At 47.8% G+C, this 22,685-nt stretch overlaps 1 protein-coding gene and 1 pseudogene across 1 annotated transcript in view; both read left to right on the top strand.

The window, feature by feature from the left end:
* The window catches only part of LOC126535683 (glutamate receptor U1-like), a 134,797-nt gene that overhangs the window by 17,099 nt on the left and 95,013 nt on the right, over positions 1-22,685 (top strand). The window contains exons 3-4 of the mRNA XM_072287015.1: positions 18,733-18,894; positions 19,976-20,114. Of these exons, the coding sequence (XP_072143116.1) occupies positions 18,733-18,894; positions 19,976-20,114 (301 nt within the window). The remainder of the gene's footprint in view (positions 1-18,732; positions 18,895-19,975; positions 20,115-22,685) is intronic.
* On the top strand, positions 808-985 carry LOC126537077 (U2 spliceosomal RNA; annotated as a pseudogene).

The following is a 22,685-nucleotide window of genomic DNA, read 5'->3' as shown; positions in this document are numbered from 1 at the left end:
GCATCATTTCGGGGAGCATACCTCTTGGCAAAATTACGTAAATATGAGTGACGACTGGGGCTTAAGGATTTATTTTACATAATAGGTCATTTCCTTTCGCCGCAAATTATGACGCACACAAACAGAAGAAACACGGGCGATGGCGTCGCTCGCAACTGATTCATTATTGCGGAAGCATTACGTCACGTCCGTCCACGGCGTGATGGCACCGAAAATGGCCGACGGCAAAGAATGCAACCACGTAATAAATACTCGAATCGAGGTCAATTTTCTCAGGCAGGTTCTTGTAAAGAAAGCACATTAACACCTATGAAATAATGTTAGGCGAATTTCGGTCTGGGCGGTAGACGAACCCGGGCCACCGGAGTGCGCGTCGAGCGCGCTTCCACGACGACACTCGACGGTTGACAAAACCCGGGCGTGTCGCGCACCAAATGTTGTGCGGCGCAGTGCGTGCGTGTGTCGTGGAGCTCGGCACGGTGCAGCCAATGGGCGGCCCACGTCATAAGTTTACAAAATTAGTATGTAAAATTCAAAAATCATGAGCCATATTCCACTCTATGAATTGGCATGAGCAGCGAGGCTGCTTCGCACACGACACAGAGACGACACAGAATTTAGAACAAAGGTGAGAATTCTTTTAGCGGGATCTTTATATACGTTGCCGTGTACGACGGGACCGTCGCGCCGAGGAGCCGCAGGAATACAGACGCGCGTGACGTTTCGACGGGCTGCACCACCACGGGAGCACTGTAACGGGGGAGCGGAACGTGCACGCGCTTCGACAAGAGAGGGCGGTGCGAACGTAAACCTGGCCGACGCGATGCAGAGTATCCATTTCGATCAGCTTAATATCTGTTGGCGGTTCTATTTCGACCTAAGATATTAGGCCTATTTTTGTAAGTTGGCGGAGTGCTTGAAGCCTGCTTCACCTCCGCACGGGTTGACCCGGTATTGCACTATCTCCGGGATCACCCCACGGTTATTGCACACGTAGAACAAAAATGCATGGAACTCTAGTCATCAACAGCTTCGCTGTAACAGCATTACTGTCCAATTCAATGCCGCTGAGTGGTCCTTCGAGTTATTAACTGCTAGCGCGCAAGGTAGCACACTGCTGCGCTTAGCGCTTTTGGCCTACACTACTGCAGTGAGCAGTTAAAACGCAGGTGAGAGCTTGCACTGTTAAGAACGGCCAGCTGCAGTGCAAGTTTTGCCGGCCAGTTTCGACAGTGGCGGCAACTTTCCTTCGCGTTACGCTCTAGCCTCGTCGCTGTTGTGACTGAATGAGTTCGACGAAGTAGGCTTTGTGCCGCAACACGACACCGCCTAACCGGGTCGGCCGCGAGCGGGGGAGATGCCGCGGTAACGTCTTCGAAGGTCTTTCCCACGCGCCGTCCAACACGCCAGACAATGGGCACGCGACCGCGCTGTCGGGGTCAGCTCCGAGTTCTACGAAGTCCGTGTCACGTCACGTCAGTTCCGGACCGTGAACCTGTGTGTGTGTGTGTGTGTGTGTGTGTGTGTGTGTGTGTGTGTGTGTGTGTGTGTGTGTGTGTGTGTGTGTGTGTGTGTGTGTGTGTGTGTGTGTGTGTGTGTGCGTGTGTGTGTGTGTGTGTGTGTGTGTGTGTGTGCGTGTGTGTGTGTAAGCCGTCCCGCGGAAAGGCGGCGCGTTTACAATGGCTGGACGAACGTCTCCGTCACTTGGGTATCGGGGGGAGGACCGAGTGTTTATAAACCGCTGTTGTGCGGCTGCTCAGGACTCTCTCTCAAGCAGTCATGTTAGACTGATACACTCTCTCAAGCAGCCATGTTAGACTGACACCTCTCTCAAACAGTCATGTTGGACTGACGTACTTTCTCTTGGAGTCATGCTAGACTGATGTAGATACTGTAAATAAACCCATATTCCTCGTTCTCGATGAGAAGCAGTCCTTCCCTTCATCAACGTCCTCAGCGTGGATAAGTCGGACGCGGCATGGGCCAGCTACCTTCTAATTTATGGCCGACTCCAATCTTGACAACGGATCACGAGCGGTGGGATTGAGCCCCCAATCCTGACAGCGCGTACATGGAACGCGCAGAAAGAAACATTTCACCAAAGCGAGTATGATGATTTCGCATTGCCACACGTAAGCTGTCTTAAATGTCTCTGCAGAATTTTATTTTTTTGGTGCTGACGCAGTAATAAATAGGCATACACGCATGAGCAGGCTATTCGCAAACTTAGGACACCATGCGGTCTAACGAGCTCGTTTCCGATTGGTAAAGCATAACTGACGTATCCCTAATACACCTTGGCTTTATAATTTTTTTATAGTAGGTTTTCATTTGCTCACGTGCTCTTTGATTCTTACTTCTACCGAGAATCTCAATCTCTTGCAAACGTGGTTGACACATCAAGGTCTCACGGTGCCCAGGGAAATGTGTCATGCCATTTTTCATTCGATTTAGATCGTGTTCCATGGCTCGTTGATTTATACAGCGCCCTGTCTGTCCGATGCAGGACTTGCCGGGGGAATTGCATAGGCCACCCACGCGGCGCAATTTCCGCAAGTCGTGCCATCTCCCTTGTCAAAGCCTTGCCGGCAGGTCTCCTCGCGAGTGGTTCTCCAGCAGAGTCGAGCCAGCTTGACGAGGGCACTACACCCAATGGGCAACTCGTGCATACCAGCCTGTCACCTGCATGGCGTTATGGGATGGCTTATGAAATTAAGGAACCACTGCATCTTTTACAGTTCTAGAGGTTTTCCCGCTCAGCCAAGCGCCATTGAAAATAATCCAGGTGCCAGCCAATTTACTCTGAGCGCCAGCATTTTTAATCCAAGTACCAATAATTCAACAGGCGCCAAGATGTCAAGGTACGATTCGAGGAGGAGGTGCATGTCCGTGGCCTTTGCAGAGGTGAGGTCAGGTGCAATCATCTTCGCCAAGTCATCCATTAGGGAACCAGAGCTGTGAGCTGCAATTGGTGCTAACAAACTGCTCTCGGCATTCAGACTTTAATGTCAAATTCGGAAGTATTAGAAACGCTGGCCATGAAAATGCCGGCTGGAAGCACTTGAGGGCACAGGCTGAAATTCAGAAACGGATAAACGACGCCGTTATTAGCAATCGTCACCTGCGTATGCGGAAGAGCAACGTTCCGGTTCCAAAGCACGTCGATGATGGGGTGAAGGACATATTCACCGTCGGGAATCTGTGGCTGTGCGGTCAAAACGACGGTCAACCGGCACTCCAACTAAAGAATGTCGGTTGTGCACTCGATGATAGCGCAACGATGGGATAAAAAGTCCAATCCAAGGATAACGTCGTGACGGCAGTTGTCGATCACAGTAAAGAGGACAAAGAAGTAGGGAGGCCAGCTATACTTAAACGCACCGTACACATTCCAAGAACTACCAGCGCGCCACCGTCGGCCAGACGAAGCACTCGGGCAGCTGTTCGGGTGAGGACCTTCTTTAAACATCTACGTAGGCTAGCACTCATCACAGATACGTGAGCTCCAGTGTTGACGAGTGCTTGGAAAGGTAAGCCGTCTATTTTGAAGTCAATTACACTTCTATTTGTGGGCAGAGAAAGACGATTTGCTGCAGTACTAGGCAATGCAGCACCACCTTTCAGGGCTGCAATTCTTAGTTTTCCGATAAGGTTTGGCCAAAGCCACAGGGATGAAAGGCGACATGGCTGCGGCGAACGGGAATATGGGCGACGTGTTTGCGGTGAATGAGACTGGTGTCCGCGCGGCGATGGTGAGTGACTGTACCAGGTGTTACTACCAGAGTTGTCTGTGCTGTTAGACTCGGCGGTAGGCGAAAAATTGCGGGCATTTCAATTAAAACGGCTCAAGTTGGTCGGCGTGCTAGGTCTTGAGGACCACTAGGTGCGACAGTATCTGGCGACAGTTTCTGGCGACATGACCAATGTGGTGACAGGTGAAACTTATCGGCTGATTGTCCGTGGTTCTCCACCCAGTCGGGTTGCGATAACGCGGAGAAAAGCGTCGGGGTGGAGCGAAAATAGTAGAAGGGCGTTCGTTGGGCTCTAGGGTTGGCGAAAGCGCAGGCAGAATGTAGGCCAATATTTTCAAGTTCCTGTCGAACGATGGCTTCTACGAGAGGAACTGAAAAGGGGTTAGCATCGGGGCTAAGCGAAAAGGAAGCTGCGGAAGCCATCGCGTCCAGTTCACGTCGAACGATTCGCACCACGTCGTCCTCTGATGGCGACGCGTGCTGCTGTGCGGGTTGATCTTCACACGTCGACGTTGCGGCAGTATTGCGAAGTCAGGTGAATGGTTGCAGGACGCGTCGGTGTTCGGCCTGCTCGAACTGTTGGCACTCTTTGATGATAGCATCAACTGTAGAGCAGCTTTTGCACATGAGCAGATTAACAGTGTCGTCAGCAATGCCCTTGAGCACACGACCTACCTTCTCAGCTTCTCTCATGTCGTGATCAGATTTACGACAAAGCGCCAGCACGGCCTCGGATATACGAAACATAGGACTCCGTGTGGGATTGGGCACGGGAGGCCAGTTCCTGCTTTGCGGCAATTTTACGGCTGGCTGGTTTGCTAAACAACTCTGTTAACCTCTCTTTGCATTGATCGCCGCTGGTCAGCTGCTCTTGATGATTTTCGATCCACGCCTTTACCGTGCCTCTGAGGTAGAACAACCGGTTAGCTAGCATAAGCGTAGGGCCCCATCTGTTGATTCCACTCACACGTTCGTACATAGCCACCCACTCTTCAATGTCGGCGCCATCAGTCCCACAGAAAGTTCCGGGATCCTTAGGTTGCACAACCACAACAGAAGGTGACAGTGACGTAGCGTGCGATGGTGACATTGGAGGCGGCAACAACATTGATCCCGAGTCATCATCATCATCATCATCATCAGCCTGATTACGCCCACTGCAGGGCAAAGGCCTCTCCCATACTTCTCCAACTACCCCGGTCATGTACTAATTGTGGCCATGTTGACCCTCCAAACTTCCTAATCTCATCTGCCCACCTAACTTTCTGTCGCCCCCTGCTACGCTTCCCTTCCCTCGGAATCCAGTCCGTAACCCTTAATGACCATCGGTTATCTTCCCTCCTCATTACATGTCCTGCCCATGCCCATTTCTTTTTCTTGATTTCAACTAAGATGTCATTAACGCGCGTTTGTGTCCTCACCCAATCTGCTCTTTTCTTATCCCTTAACGTTACACCTATCATTCTTCTTTCCATAGCTCGTTGCGTCGTCCTCAATTTAAGTAGAACCCTTTTCGTAAGCCTCCAGGTTTCTGCCCCGTACGTGAGTACTGGTAAGACACAGCTGTTATACACTTTTCTCTTGAGGGATAATGGCAACCTGCTGTTCATGATCTGCGAATGCCTGCCAAACGCACCCCAGCCCATTCTTATTCTTCTGATTATTTCACTCTCATGATCTGGATCAGCAGTCACTACCTGTCCTAAGTAGATGTATTCCCTTACCACTTCCAGTGCCTCGCTACCTATTGTACACTGCTGTTCTCTTCTGAGACTGTTAAACATTACTTTAGTTTTCTGCAGATTCATTTTTAGTCCCACCCTTCTGCTCTGCCTCTCCAGATCAGTGAGCATGCATTGCAGTTGGTCCCCTGAGTTACTAAGCAAGGCAATATCATCAGCGAAGCGCAAGTTACTAAGGTATTCTCCATTTACTCTTATCCCCAATTCTTCCCAATCCAGGTCTCTGAATACCTCCTGTAAACACGCTGTGAATAGGATTGGAGAGATCGTATCTCCCTGCCTGACGCCTTTCTTTATTGGGATTTTGTTGCTTTCTTTATGGAGGAGTACAGTGGCTGTGGAGCCGCTATAGATATCTTTCAGTATTTTTACATACGGCTCGTCTACACCCTGATTCCGCAATGCCTCCATGACTGCTGAGGTTTCGACTGAATCAAACGCTTTCTCGTAATCAATGAAAGCTATATATAATGGTTGGTTATATTCCGCACATTTCTCTATCACCTGATTGATAGTGTGAATATGATCTATTGTTGAGTAGCCTTTACGGAATCCTGCCTGGTCCTTTGGTTGACGGAAGTCTAAGGTGTTCCGGATTCTATTTGCAATTACCTTAGTAAATACTTTGTAGGCAACGGACAGTAAGCTGATTGGTCTATAATTTTTCAAGTCTTTGGCGTCACCTTTCTTATGGATTAGGATTATGTTAGCGTTCTTCCAAGATTCCGGTACGCCCGAGGTCTTGAGGCATTGTGTATACAGGGTGGCCAGTTTTTCTAGAACAATCTGCCCACCATCCTTCAGCAAATCTGCTGTTACCTGATCCTCCCCAGCTGCCTTCCCCCTTTGCATAGCTCCCAAGGCTTTCTTTACTTCTTCCGGCGTTACTTCTGGGATATCGAATTCCTCTAGATTATTCTCTCTTCCATTATCATCGTGGGTACCACTCGTACTGTATAAATCTCTATAGAACTCCTCAGCGACTTGAACTATCTCATCCATATTAGTAATGATATTGCCGGCTTTGTCTCTTAACGCATACATCTGATTCTTGCCAATTCCTAGTTTCTTCTTCACTGCTTTTAGGCTTCCTCCGTTCCTGAGAGCTTGTTCAATTCTATCCATGTTATACTTCCTTATGTCCGCTGTCTTACGCTTGTTGATTAACTTCGAAAGTTCTGCCAGTTCTATTCTAGCTGTAGGGTTAGAGGCTTTCATACATTGGCGTTTCTTGATCAGATCTTTCGTCTCCTGCGATAGCTTACTGGTATCCTGTCTAACGGAGTTACCACCGACTTCTATTGCACACTCCTTAATGATGCCCACAAGATTGTCGTTCATTGCTTCAACACTAAGGTCCTCTTCGTGACTTAAAGCCGAATACCTGTTCTGTAGCTTGATCTGGAATTCCTCTATTTTCCCTCTTAGCGCTAACTCATTGATCGGCTTCTTATGTACCAGTTTCCTCCGTTCCCTCCTCAGGTCTAGGCTAATTCGAGTTCTTACCATCCTGTGGTCACTGCAGCGCACCTTACCGAGCACGTCCACATCTTGTATGATGCCAGGGTTAGCGCAGAGTATGAAATCTATTTCATTTCTAGTATCGCCGTTCGGGCTCCTCCATGTCCACTTTCGGTTATTCCGCTTGCGGAAGAAGGTATTCATTATCCTCATATTATTCTGTTCTGCAAACTCTACTAATAACTCCCCCCTGCTATTCCTAGTGCCTATGCCATATTCCCCCACTGCCTTGTCTCCAGCATGCTTCTTGCCTACCTTGGCATTGAAATCGCCCATCAGTATAGTGTATTTTGTTTTCACTCTACCCATCGCCGATTCCACGTCTTCATAGAAGCTTTCGACTTCCTGGTCATCATGACTGGATGTAGGGGCGTAGACCTGTACAACCTTCATTTTGTACCTCTTATTCAGTTTCACAACAAGACATGCCACCCTCTCGTTAATGCTATAGAATTCCTGTATGTTACCAGCTATATTCTTATTAATCAGGAATCCGACTCCTAGTTCTCGTCTCTCCGCTAAGCCCCGGTAGCACAGGACGTGCCCGCTCCTTAACACTGTATATGCTTCTTTTGGCCTCCTAACTTCACTGAGCCCTATTATATCCCATTTACTGCCCTCTAATTCTTCCAATAGCACTGCTAGACTCGCCTCACTAGATAATGTTCTTGCGTTAAACGTTGCCAGGTTCATATTCCAATGGCGGCCTGTCCGGATCCCGAGTACTCAACGTCATTCATGGTGAAGACGGTGATGCGACGTCCACTGCGGAGCTCCGTTTCCAGCCGTGGTACCCCGCAGCTCCAACCAATATGTTACGGAGATGTTGGAAGTATAAGACTTATTTACAATGCATATACAAGCAGAGTCAGCGGGGTTAAGATGGCTGACTGGTAACAACACGTAGCTGTCAGCCTCTCGCGATTTTCTTCTTCCTGTCTCTTCTTTTTATGCTTCTGTAACAATAATAATAATCACGGCATAGAAATAGTAACATTCATCGGTCGGGAGAAGTTGGAAAATGTGACCGTAAAATGAATTCATGGCGAGGGCGGAATTTTCAGTATTCAGTCGTGCTGAGGTGTGCAAAATGTTCTTATCTTCCCGTCTTATGTATGTGCGGCAAGTACTGCACTGCTCACGACTTCGCATTCAGGCACTGCGCCGCGTATTTGCAACATTTATTTGAATTTCGAGTTGTGAATCAATTCGGCGCGAGAATCTCTTCCTCCCTCTTCAACGTTGTGGTCTGGGATTGGTCCATCTGTTCGTAAAGCAAATTGTTTCCCACCTGTATTTAGAGACAGTCACCATCTTTTATTGCGTGAAATTTTGCAACTCCGATTAATTCACTATCTTCCTAATAAAGTAATATCATCAAATGCCGAAGATGTCCCACAGGCTTCTTGCGGATTTCTCAAGCACGTTCGCCTCCCCGTCTTGCGGTCATAGACGCGGAGCATGCCAGAGACCCGGCTGGCCAGAAGTCATCACGGCCGTCAACCGCAAGGAAGCAAGTTGGCTCCCCCTGCGACACCGAAGGCACCGATCTATACTCTATGCCAGAAGGTGACTCATCCGACGACGGCTTTATACCCGTCCGGAGTAAGAGGGCGAAGAGAAAGATCCTCAGCACAGCGCCGTCAACTCCTGGGAGTACAACGACTATGAAATCAAGGCCTGCGCTTTGGCCACACCCCATCATCTTTATGCCGGAAGAACCCTCAAGCAACCTACGATTGCTGAACAGGCAACCCCTATCCATTTTTCTGGAATGTGTGGTGCCAGGTCAAATTAAGGACATCAGAATAAATCCACGCAAGAATATACTCGCCATAGACGTGTACAACGCGAGTGCGCTTGAAAACTTCTAATAATCACGCAGCTAGGCAAAATCAAAATGGGCCCCTTTATCCCGATCGACGATACATCCACAGCCGGTGTAATTTACGACATTGACACTGCGATTCCCAATGATGGCCTACCTAGCCTCATCAAGCCGGCAAATGAGGGCACGATCATTACGCAAGTGCGCCCCCTTAGGAATACGCGCTGCGGGAAAGTAATTTTCAATGATGATTTTATACCATCCCACGTTAAAGTCGGACATTTCCGACATCCGGTTCGACCATTCATTCAGAAGTCGCTTCAATGACATCAGTGTTTCAGGCTTAGGACACGTCAAGGGCGTATGTACCAACTCGCTACTATGTCCCCGTTGCGCTGAACTTCATGCAGAAGAGACCTGCGGTGCCACGGTTCTGAAGTGCACCAATTGAAGCGGCCTTCACGCGGCCTCGTCGAAAGACTGTCCCCGCATCAAGAAGGAGCGCGCGGTTCTCAAGCAAACGGCCAGAGATAATTCTGCCCACAGTGAGGCAGCCGAAGTATTCCGGCGTCGGCGCCGACGTCGGCACCATAGTACGTCTTTAAAGAAGGCGGATGCGCGAAGAGATAGTACCCACTCCACTGCGGCACCGCTTCGTCGCACCGCGAAAGGGTCTACCACTTCCACGAAGAAAGCCTCTAAGACTCTTTCTTTAGAGGAATGGCCTACGCTACCGAGCCGCTCCCTTGCTAAGGAACCTCAGAAGGTCGCGGCCCCACCGGAGCCTTCTCCGGCCATGGATGATTCAGCGAAAACTGATCGTCAAGTCATCGCGGTGCTACGTTCCCTCATGGAAGCCATCCGAGCGATTTTAGTGGCCATGGGGACAACGTCTGCTTGAAGCGCACTTAAAGTGCTGGACGCCTTAAGCCCAGTGCTTGAATCCCTCAATTAGAGATATGGCTACCCATATCCCATCCTTCCGAAAAGAAGTCAAGGCAGCGTCCGTCATCCAATAGAACGCCAGAGTGCTAAAATCGCGTCTTTCTGATTTTCGGCAGTTTGTGTACACCAATGTGTTTCCATTCATCGTCATTTGTGAGCCCAACTTGTCGAAACCAATCAGACTGTCAGGGTACAAAGTTATCATCTCTTCAACAAATGGTGCTTGCAGCAAGACTATCGTTTTTGTTCGTCGTGAACTTACCTATGTTTCGCAACAAATTGCGCCCCACGACGACAATCAATATATATGCATCACAGTTAAAAAGAACAAATTCTTGTTTACTCTCATATGCATCTATATATCTCCTTCAACCCATTTTGATACTAAAAGATTAGCGGATACCTTGAGTGTTTGTGCCCCCCCCCCCCATCGGTCATCATAGGAGATTTCAATGCACACCATCCAGAATGGGGAACTACAAGGACCAATGCAAGAGGACGAAGACTAGCAAGCATCACCTACAACTATGGTCTTACTCTCCTGAACGATGGTAGACCCACGTTTCTTCTAGACGTGACATACGGCAGCTGCCTCGACCTTGCTTTCGTTTCCAAATCTCTCGCCAGATGTGTGAAGTGGTTTCCAGATATTGAGACACATGGGAGTGATCACATTTCCACCGATTTAAACATCAAAGGCTTGTCGTCTAGATCTGGTCCACGGAATACCATTCGGATGGTTCAATGGGCCAACTTCAAATCTGATATAGAAGAAGCCTGCCGCGAGATCCTACCCTTTGGGTTAGAGCAAACAATTAAAAATACGATCCAAAACGCCACTCGCATGATAAAGATCTCTTCCACGCGAAACGGCTTTCACATGGAGTTAGAGCGACTTCCACCACTTCGTCGCCGGGCGAATGAATCCATGACCTTGGGGCAGCCAGGAGGATGCGAAAGGAGATTCAGCGCCGTATGGATAGGCTAGCGTCGGAACGTTGGACAACGTTTTGGACGTTTTGCCAGACACTAGACCCCCGCGAGCCACTGCCTCACATTTGGAAAACGGCGCAAGGTCTGCGTTGCCTTCCGGAACAGCGTTTTCCATTCAAGGCACTTGCGCTTTTCCAAGGGCGGCATGACATCCATGTCACAGAAGACTTTTATGCGCGAATCGCAGACCAAGCAACTCGTCCAGATCCTCCAGCCCGAGGCGACGTCCCCCATTCCCGTGATTGCCGCATGGACCTTCCTTTTACAATGGAGGAGCTCGAGGCGGCACTAGGTTTCTGCAGGCGCTCTTCATCTCCGGGTCCAGATGGTATATCATACCGAGCCTTGTGCAACCTCGGAGAATCCGCACGTATGAAATTGTTGAGTCTTTACAACTCTCATGGCAGGAGGGAACTGTTCCTGACGAATGGAAAGTAAACCGCCTGGTGCCACTCTTGAAACAGGGCAAATCCCCACTAGAGCTCACCTCTTACCGCCCAATAGCGCTGGCCAGCTGTGAAGGAAAGATAATGGAACGGATAACCTTTGGCCGCCTGAAATGGTAACTTGAAAACTACAAGATTTATCCGAATTCCATAGTTGGTTACCGAACTCACCACTCTTCCATCGACAATGTAGTTGATCTCGTTTCATATGCCCAGTACGAAAAGTCCCGTAAGCGTTTATCTGCATCTTTATTCTTAGACGTGAAAGGCGCATACTATAACGTATTACATGAGACCATTCTCGACGCTCTTGCGATGGTTAGCCTAGGTGGTCGAGTCTTTTTGTGGATTGCAATTTACCTATCTGCAAGATCATTCTTTGTGTTAACTGACGATGGCCCAACAACGCGACGCTATAACAGCACGAGCGTTCCTCAAGGCGGTTCTCTCAGCGCGATGCTATTCAACCTCGCTCTTGATGGACTTGCTGAATACTTGCCAACTACCATCAAGATTTCAACATACTCAAACATCTGTGTCTGGACGTCGGCAGTTACACGTCCTCAAATATGTGCGCGGCTTCAAAGAGCGGCAACTTTGACTGCGAGCTACTTATGTAGAGCTACTTGTGTGGGAGGGAATTAGAGGGCAGTAAATGGGATATAATAGGGCTCAGTGCAGTTAGGAGGCTAAATGAAGCCTATGCAGTGCTAAAAAGCGGGTACGTCCTGTGCTACCGAGGCTTAGCGGAGAGACGAGAACTGAGTCGGATTCCTGATTAATAAGAATGTAGCAGGTAACATACAGGAATTATATAGCATCAACGAGAGGGTGGCAGGTCTTGTGAAACTTAATAAGAGGTACCAATTGAAGGTCGTACAGGTTACGCCCCTACATCCAGTCATGATGACCAGGAACTCGAAAGCTTCTATGAAGACGTGGAATCGGCGATGGGTAAAGTCAAAACAACATACACTATACAGACGGGCGACTTCAATGCCAAGAGAGGCAAGAAGCAGGCTGGAGACAAGTCAGTGGGGGAATATGGCATAGGCACTAGGAATAGCAGGGGAGAGTTATTAGTAGACTTTGCATAACAGAATAATATGCGGATTATGAATACCTTCTTCCGCAGGCGGGATAGCCGAAAGTGGACGTGGAGGAGCCCAAATGACGAGACTAGAAATGAAATAGACTTTATACTCTGCGCTAACCCTGGCTTCATACAATATCTGGACGTGCTCGGCAAGTTGCGCTGCAGTGACCATAGGATGGTAAAAACTCGAATTAGCCTATACTTGAGGAGGGAACGGAAGAAACTGGTACATAAGCCGATCAATGAGTTAGCGGTAAGAGGGAAAATAGAGGAATTCCGGATCACGCTACAGAACAGGTATTTGGCTTTAACTCAGGAAGAGGACCTTAGTGTTGAAACAATGAACGACAATATTACGGGCATCATTAAGGAGCGTGCAATATAAGTCGGTGGGTGGTAACTCCGTTAGACAGGATACCAGTAAGCTATCGCAGGAGACGAAAGATCTCATCAAGAAACACCGATGTATGAAAGCCTCTAACCTCACAGCTAGAATAGAACTGGCAGAACTTTCGAAGTTAATCAACAAGCTTAAGACAGCTGACATAAGGAAGTATAATATGGAAAGAATTGAACATGCTCTCAGGAACGGAGGAAGCCTAAAAGCAGTGAAGAAGAAACTAGGAATTGGCAAGAATCAGATGTATGCGTTAAGAGGCAAAGCCGGCAATATCATTACTAATATGGATGAGATAGTTCAAGTGGTAGAGGAGTTCTATAGAGATTTATACAGCACCAGTGGCACCCACGACAATAATGGACGAGAGAATAGTCTAGAGGAATTTGAAATCCCACAAGTAACGCCTGAAGAAGTAAAGAAAGCCTTGGGAGCTATGCAAAGGGGCAAGGCAGCTGGGGAGGATCAGGTAACAGCAGACTTGTTGAAGGATGGTGGGCAGATTGTTCTAGAAAAACTGGCCACCCTGTATACGCAATGCCTCATGACCGGAATCTTGGAAGAACGCTTAACATAATCCTAATCCATTAGAAAGGGGACGCCAAAGACTTGAAAAATTATACACCGATCAGCTTACTGTCCATTGCCTACAAAGTATTTACTAAGGTAATCTCAAATAGAATCCGGAACACCTTAGACTTCTGTCAACCAAAGGACCAGGCAGGATTCCGTAAAGGCCAACAATAGACCATATTCACACTATCAATCAGGTGATAGAGAAATGTGCGGAATATAACCAACCATTATATAGTTTTCATTGATTACGAGAAAGCGTTTGATTCAGTCAAAACCTCAGCAGTCATGGAGGCATTACGGAATCAGGGTGTAGACGAGCCGTATGTAAATATATTGAAAGATATCTATAGCGGGTCCACAGCCACCGTAGTCCTCCATAAAGTAAGCAACAAAACCCCAATAAAGAAAGGAGTCAGGCAAGAAGACACGATCTCTCCAATGCTATTCACAGCGTATTTACAGGAGGTATTCAGAGACTTGGATTGGGAAGAATTGGGGATAAGAGTTAATGGAGCATACCTCAGTAACTTGCGATTCGCTGATCATGTTGCCTTGCTTAGTAACTCAAGGAACCAATTGCAACGCATGCTCACTGATCTGGAGAGGCAAAGCAGAAGGCTGGGTCTAAAAATTTATCTGCTGAAAACTAAAGTAATGTTTAACAGTCTCGGTAGAGAACAGCAGTTTACGATAGGTAGCGAGGCACTGGAAGTGGTAAGGGAATACATCTACTTAGGGCAGGTAGTGTAAGCGGATCCGGATCATGAGACTGAAATAATCAGAAGAATAAGAATGGGCTGGGGTGCGTTTGGCAGACATTCTCAGATCATGAACAGCAGGTTGCCATTATCCCTCAAGAGAAAAGTAAATAACAGCTGTGTCTTACCAGTACTCACGTACGGGGCAGAAACGTGGAGGCTTACGAAAAAGGTTCTACTTAAATTCAGGACGACGCAACGAGCTATAGAAAGAAGAATGATGGGTGTAATGTTAAGGGATAAGAAAAGAGCAGATTGGGTGAGGGAACAAACGCGAGTTAATGACATCTTAGTTGAAATCAAGAAAAAGAAATGGGCATGAGCAGGACATGTAATGAGGAGGGAAGATAACCGACGGTCATTAAGGGTTACGGACTGGATTCCAAGGGAGGGGAAGCGTAGCAGGGGCGGCAGAAAGTTAGGTGGGCGGATGAGATTAAGAAGTTTGCAGGGACGACATGGCCACAATTAGTACATGACCGGGGTAGTTGGAGAAGTATGGGAGAGGCCTTTGCCCTGCAGTGGGCGTAACCAGGCTGATGCTGCTGCTGATGATGATGATGACTTGTGTAGACAAGGTCTCAAGATATCACCAGAAAAATGCGCACTACTGGCATTTACTCGGAAACCAATGACGCCTTATGTCATCTCAATCAATGGGCAGACATTTTCCAATGTCAGGACCCACAGATTTCTTGGCGTATGATTGACCGATACCTCTGTTGGAGCCCGCACGTGGCCTACTTGAAACGACGCCTGACAGCAACTTCCCACTTGTTTAAATACTTGACAGGAAAGACGTGGTCGATGTCAGCAGACGCAATGCATAAACTCTACAGAGCCCTATTTCTCGGTTTATTAAGATATACTCTAGCTGCACTGGACAACACCTGCAAGACAAATATTCGTGATTTGCAGGCAGCACAAGTTCAAGCACTCAGCGCTTGCCTTGGTTTGCCCAGATGCACGTCAACAGAAGTAACTATTGCGATTACTCGGGACCATCCAATGCAAACTCACATTGTGGTGGAAGCCCAGAGAGCGCACATCATACATTTCGAACGTGCACCCTATCACCACCTTGCAACACTACCTACAGACAGGTACCAAGCATCATTCTCTAAGGCTATCCTCAAGTACAGCGACAAACTTCACTAGGGCTTCACCGCTGCATCTAAACCATCGATGCCCTCTGGTGTCTTATTAGCTCCACAGTACATCTCAGATCTCAGTGTACCAGGAATCAGGAAAAAGTCTGAGCTGTCGTCGCCAGTGCTGAAACAACTGTCTCTGCTTCTTGTGCACGCGAGGTATGCAGACAGTGTACATATTTATACTGATGGTTCCACAAACATCCAGTGTTCGTCCGGTAGTGTTGTTGTCCCAGCAAGAGCTGTTACCATCAGCTTTAGAATTGACCAGCCAACGACATCGACTTCTGCGGAACTAGCTGCTCTTCGCGCTACACTCTGTTTCGTCAATGGGGAAGCACCTCGACAATGGTCAAGCTTCTGTGACTCAAAGGCAGCCCTACAATCTGTGCTATCAGCTCTGCGTCGCGGGCCATACGAACAGCTCGTATTCGATATTCGATGCCTACTTCACACATCACAGGAGAAAGGACACCACGTGACGTTTTAGTGGCTGCCTAGTCACTGCGGCGTCATAGGAAACGAAGACGCCGAAAATGCCGCTCGGGCAGCTGTTGAAGACACACAGGGAGAGGCCACAGGCCATACCACTTTCACGGTCCGACACAACTAGCAGACTTTGAGTATTTGCACAGGAGATCACGCTCTCTCTATAGTGCGCACCAAACAGCCAGACCAACAGGAGCAATCGTCAGTACCACCTGCCCTCTTTGATGCATTTCTGTATGCCAACTGGACTCCGCCGAAGAGAGGCCACTCTGCTTTATCGCTTATGGCAAGGGGTGGTATTTGCGAAATGTTACTGATTTCGCATTGGAATGGCCAACAACGCTCTCTGCATTGCCTGTCCTTGCGAGGAGACGCTAGAAGACATTCTGTGTGACTGTCCTGAATATAATGTTCAGCGACAGTCCCTGGCGTCCGTTCTTGCGCGCCTTGACAATAGACCATTCTCACATAAAACGATTTTCACATGTCGCCGACAGAAGACATCGCTGCTGAAGGCGACGAAGGGACTACTCGGTTTTTGAAAGAGATGGGATTGGACAAGCGGCTGTGACAGTGATGTCACGTACCACGCAAGAGTCATCATCATCATCAGCCTGGCTACGCCCACTGCAGGGCAAAGGCCTCTCCCATACTTCTCCAACTACCCCAGTCATGTACTAATTGTGGCCATGTCGTCCCTGCAAACTTCTTAATCTCATCCGCCCACCTAACTTTCTGCCGCCCCCTGCTACGCTTCCCTTCCCTTGAAATCCAGTCCGTAACCCTTAATGACCATCGGTTATCTTACCTCTTCATTACATGTCCTGCCTATGCCCATTTCTTTGTCTTGATTTCAACTAAGATGTCATTAACTCGCGTTTGTTCCCTCACCCAATCTGCTCTTTTCTTATCCCTTAACGTTACACCCACAATTCTGCTTTCCGTAGCTCGTTGCGTCGTCCTCAATTTAAGTAGAACCCTTTTAAGTAGACCCCTCAGTTTAAGCAGAAAAGTGATGGACTCTAACTGGCCATGTGTGGGCTGTGCTATGTGCTCTCTCTCTCTCTCTGTCCCTTCCCCATAATTAATCCCCCTCATACCACTCCCATGTGTAGGGTACCGAACCGGTTGAGCTAAACTAGTTCACCTCCCGACCTTTCCTTTTCCACTTTTTCCTTCCTTCCTTCAATGTTAGATTCAGCCAAGAGTACATGTTCACTGCGAATCGAAAAGCGATTTCTGCGGCACTGGTGGACTCGGTTTTCCCAAATCCTTTGTATTGTGCACCTTATTTAAGCCGAACTTATCAGCATGTACTCAAGCGCGTCAGAAAAAATTTGGAGGACGCTTAAGCTTCGCCTTCAAGAGTGCAACGCGATAGCGTTATCGCACCCCATTCGCACCACCCACTCATTCGCTCGGCATGCTCTTGACGAGACGGAGGGGAGAAGCGGGCGAGTGGCGCGCAACCTGTCGGGGCAGCGCCGTACATTGCGAGGAGGGGGTCTTCTGTGTTTGCCGCAAGATGGGTCTGCATGTGCGCCAAGCGCAGAAGAAATGTAGCGGAAACTTAATTCGCTACTCGTTTAACTGCGACTTCTGTCTTTTACATGCTCATAATTACCTATATACACCGCAGTATAACTTTCCACGGCACGGTTCTAAGGCAACACCGCATTCACTAGAGGCGCTTTTGTCCCGCTTCGAGCCATCGAACTCATGGCTGAGTGGTAGCGTCTCGGTCTCACACTCCGGAGACCCTGGTTCGATTCCCACCCAGCCCATCTTGCAATTTCTTTTTATGTGTGAATCGCCTGCCGGGACTTTTCGCTCACGGCCAACGCCGCCGACACCGGCTTTTCTGCGACACAAGCTCCTTAACGCTATCGGGTTAAAATGTGTATGCCTCCTGGGGTAAAAACAGTTTTCTTTAAATTACATTCCGAAACACTCCCTGTTAAAACTTGGTTGAATTATTGGGGCTGCTTTGTACCGTGGTCAACAAACTGTCGACTCTGTCCGCGTGCCGAGACCACAGATCACTGTTTTATAGACTGTAGGGATGCTGTGTTTTGGGGGGATATTCTACAATGGACGCTTAGAAAGGACATTGACATCACTCCATATTCAATTAGGTTTCTACCTTTTAAGGTTACGAGCGGTCCTCTCTATGACATGTTTATAATATTTGTTTTATACAGCCTATGAAGATGTAGAGTGTGCGATGGCCATGCCGATTACCCGCGATCTGCAAAATCCCTCCTTCGCGAAAGTGCTGCTTATGTGAGAAGTGTGTACGCTGCGAAGGAACCTCTGCCGGACTAGATGGACTTCTTGGACGCATGCCTGTGTTTGCGAAAGTTTTCAGTGTGTAGCTGTGCCCGCTCTGTAATACATCTTCACTTTTGTTCTCCTTGTAATAAAGAAAAAAAACGACAGCATCTGAATCGGTTAGCGTGGTGCTCTCGCACCCCGGAGTTCGGTGGTTCGAATCCGCAACCCGACAAGTAATCTTATTTTCCCGCGGGTTGAGTTTTTGTACGGCAAAACCGACGGCGACAACACTGAGCCAATACAATCTTCGCTTAAAAAATTATATTTGTTTTCATGTGTCTCTAACGTGATAAAAAAAGGCGGAATGAGCCCACATCTCAAAGCTCTAAAAGTAGACCCAAGTGTGTACTTCAGTCATCACATTTAATTTTACTTGGCTTGAATACAAGTGAAAACGGCCAAAATTTCATTCATTCATTTAATTACACAGGAGACAATCAAAAGTTTTGTAAGACAGTAGGCTGGCCTCTTTATGAGAAGGTTCTTTTTACGTTACCGGCATTGCAGACAAGTAGGTTAGGCACCATGCAAAGCGTTCACATAATTTAGCAAGGTAAAGTTATTGGCCAGTTGCTCAGACATCGTGAATAAAAGCGCTAAAGACGCAGGACGGAGGGAGACCACAACACAGGGTGGTTGACCGCCCTGTGTAGTCTGCTTTACCGAGTGAGAAAGCCAATGACAGTAAAATCGTTGCCATACAGGAGAGCGACATGCTTGTGGGCCCCGTGGCGCCCACTGAGGACAGGCATTCGGCGCTGGAGCCGCTGCCGCAATTCTATTACACCGAGGCAGGACACTGCGGAGGACTCACCGACCCGTACGTCACCAACGTCTTCGGATACGTCAACTCTTTCGACGTCGATGTGAGTGTATCGCACAGCGACCTGCTCCTACATTTCTGGTATTTTGCTTGCGTTCAAAGAAAAGCTATAAAATAAGTGGCGTACAGCGAAGTGAGACAGGAAAATTTAATGCCACCTTCAGCGGGGGCGGGGAGGGGGGGAGGGGGGCGGTAACTTCGCTGCGGCCGGCGTCTCCTTGTTGGTGAAATGCAATTCAAGAAAGAAAAGTGTCATCTCGAATTGGTGCCGTGCACTATAAAGCGGCACCTCTGCCAGCACATTGTGTACTTATTATTCTCACCAATATTTGCAAAATAACATTAACACTATCGATTGTAACGAGCTAAGACATTGTTTACAACATCCAAGTAAAGCGTTGTGCGTTTCATGTCCAGGATCGAGCTCGCACTTTTAGACATAAATTACCCATGTCGTTCCCCTTTGCCTACGCACCAGCCAGCGAGCTAAATATCTACTGCAAGAAGCCGCCACGACAGCAGCGAGAATGTTCCCCCGAAGCCACGGCTATTGACGATATCTGTGTCTTACAGTCGGCTGCCCTGCCAGCCCTATGAAAACTCGGTCACCCCGTGCAGCTGTGGGCCTGGTCCCTTGAACGCCCCTAACGCCGTAATTGTGACCCAATGGCGATCGCAAACCCAAGTGCCTATCGGTCGCAGCCGGCTAAGTGGTCGCATAAATACCGCCGTTTTCTGAAAGCACTCTCAAATAGTGCGCCAAACGGTGACACTGAAACTGGGTGGCCATGCGTCGCGCCACCCAATAACCGTAACTGCGCTTCCCCGTCTCGCAGCGAGGCCTAAAAGCAAGCCACACTAGCGGCCGAGAATGTCAACGTGAGCAGCCTCTAGCGGTAGCAGAGAATGAACATTGTGCTTACAGAAAAAGACAGGCTCATGAGCCAATAACAAGCGCTAGCGCGAGTCATGTCGCCCTGTCTTCGCCCGCCCTTGGCTCATCTCCACTAGCACAAAGCTGGAAAAGACATCTTAAGTTGCTGTTTCTCTTTGGGATATCAACAAATAAATGTCGGAAATTGTATACATTCGCCCTCCGAGACGAAGCAGGCGTTTCTGCACAGGTGTGGATCGGGCTGTTCACGGCCATGCTCTTCGTGAGCTTCGTGGTGGCGCTGATCGACGCCAGGTTCCGCTGCACTCGCCTGGCCGTCGCCTACTATTTCGCATTCCTCAGCCTGTTCAGCATCTTCCTCATGGAAGGTAAGCTGCATCCACCGCACAGGAATACAGCGGGAACAAACATTTTAGGAAGCCATTTGGCGTTCCCTCCTCGTAAGCTGGTGTGAGAGCTAGTCTGCGAAACTGTGTGTTCGCTCAGACATACAACGACATAATAAAGACTGATTTTGCAGGGAGAGATACAAGATGAAAGTTCGTACACAGTACGGACGGCTGTTCTTGCGGAGTGACGCGACAGCAAAAGGAAGAACGACAACAGCCACCGTGCGAACCGCGCCGCCATGCACATTGTCCGGCACGTAGCTCGAGTACCGGCGGGGAGGAAAGTCAAGCTGGTGGCCCGACCTTGTAACCAGAAATGTTCGAATTTCACATACAACGTTGTGCAACTTGGGCCGAAATTAACCCCATTGGATTATCTGTTCATTCTAGGCTCATGCAATTAATTCGGCACATCTCACTTTGTAGCAAACATAACGACATCGATTCATACAAATCGACAAGGCTATATGTTAAGCATTGCTTGAGTTTCGACTGCATTTGTTTTTAATATTTCTTTAATGCCAGTCATCTGAGTAAGCTTGGCTTGTTTTTTTAGCATCGGGCGAAAATACTTATCGGGCTGCTTGCTGAATAAACCGCTGAGCGACTTAGAGCTATTACCCAGCCAACCTTTACAACAGCGTCGCATCTCAGAAATGGGAGTGGCCGCACGGGGCAGAATGTTCGCTGCCTTGCCCTATGGAGCGAAAAAGAGGCGAACGTCGCTATGCGTTCTCCGTGTCGTCAATGCAGCCAAAAAGCTTAAAGAGTTTTTATATACTCGTATAGACAAAGCAGAAATTTCTGATATCACATGTTGGATAGTAGCCTAATCGCTTCCGCATGGCCACTACGTTTAATATTGCCCAAATAATTTTCCTTCCACTCGTTCACTGCCAGGCGGTCGCAAAAAAAAAGAGCAAAAATTAAATAAAACACCACCCCACGTGCAGCCCAGCCAGTATGCCCGCTTCCAGCAATTATGCCTAATGAAAGGAATACATATTATAATTGTGTCCCTCGTAAAAAATCTGGTGCAATTCCAATCTGTCTATTCTACACGGTGGAGGGGGAGGATGTACTTTCATTATAAACGCAAATAGCGTTCAGCATCATCGATCTTTCACGTGACCTCTGGCCTAGATTTAAAATTTTTACCGGTATTTTCGAGTGCACGGCGGCACGGATTCATTCGTTCGTACACTCAGACTGGCTGCTTCTTTGTTTCTAAAACTAGTTTCTTGCGCTTCGATGTCTCGCGTTATTTAACTTGGGGTGAAGTTACATGTTTGCAAGCGGACATCTAAGCCCGGAAGTTGGGTTTCGGTCGTGAGCCATTCGGAAGACGTCTGCATCGAAACGGGAGCTGGATTTTGCTGCGGCTGACAACGGCAATAACGGTGAGTCGTTTAACACCGCTGCTTGAATTGTTATGTAACATCCGTCTCATTACCTTCCAGGCGGGCACAAGTTAACGAACTAGATCCTGCATTACAGATGGACAGTCAGGATCTCAGTTGCTGTTTCCTAAATAAACCTTTACTAGCGAGGCTGTCGTTATACATACACAAGCAGGAAAGAAAGAGCGATATCGGAACGCGCGTCTCATTTTTCATCTTATTGTAGCCGTGGTCGTAGGTGACAGAGCAGCCTTATCAATATACATATTGTATATTGATAGAAAGAAGTATATCAATATACTTCTTTCGTCCACAAAACCGAATAATCCTTTGGTAAAATGAAGTGAAAGTACAGAATGTAATGTATTAAACAGTTGCAAGCATGGTAATTCACCCATATTTCTTACTTGTTGGTTCCAAATGTTCTTGTTGTTCAATTTGGTTTACCGTAGGGCATTTATTTTCGCAGTAGTGAAGCGGTGCATCACGTTCGTGCAGAAAAATAATGCATTAGTTCTAATAGCTTCATGACTTTCATGCATTTGCTTGTGGAACCAGCAGTGCGATCTCTTCTAATGTATAAATGAACGCACAAATGTTCTCATTTGTGATCTTAACAATACTTAAGCTGTTGACACGCATTGTAGTTAGGCAGACATCAATTTTATGGACAATAGCAATATTTATTTAACATGCTGCCTAAGCACCCTAGAACAGACAGTGTACATTTGCATGTGTTCTGTAGTCGCAAACCATTACAATTATATATGTCACACCTACACAATATATATGTCACACCTTTTTGCATTTCATATTCCAAAATTTTGCTTTTTCAATTTCTGATTCAGTCAAAATTTCTGTTCCAGACATGCAGTAATGAGGACGGCACCAGTATAAAGCAACATACTCCACGCACTAAACAGAAGCTGCTGCCTGCTACAACAAGGTCGTTGTGTGGATGTTGGCTACTACTACAAGGTAAACAACACGTGTTTCAGAAATAAATATGTTTGATATATGCTGTATTGGCTTGCTGTTTGCAGCAGATATGAATGTTTGTTCATATTTATGGTTCAGTATAATTGGTTCGAACATAAAAGAAAACACACATGAGTTTGGCTAATCTGTGCTGTATCTCATGTGTCACCGT

This window comes from Dermacentor andersoni, chromosome 3, assembly GCF_023375885.2.
Source record: "Dermacentor andersoni chromosome 3, qqDerAnde1_hic_scaffold, whole genome shotgun sequence".
NCBI classification, from domain to species: Eukaryota; Metazoa; Arthropoda; class Arachnida; order Ixodida; family Ixodidae; genus Dermacentor; species Dermacentor andersoni.
Note: the sequence above shows the minus strand (reverse complement) of the source record. Positions and strands in the feature narration are given on the sequence as shown.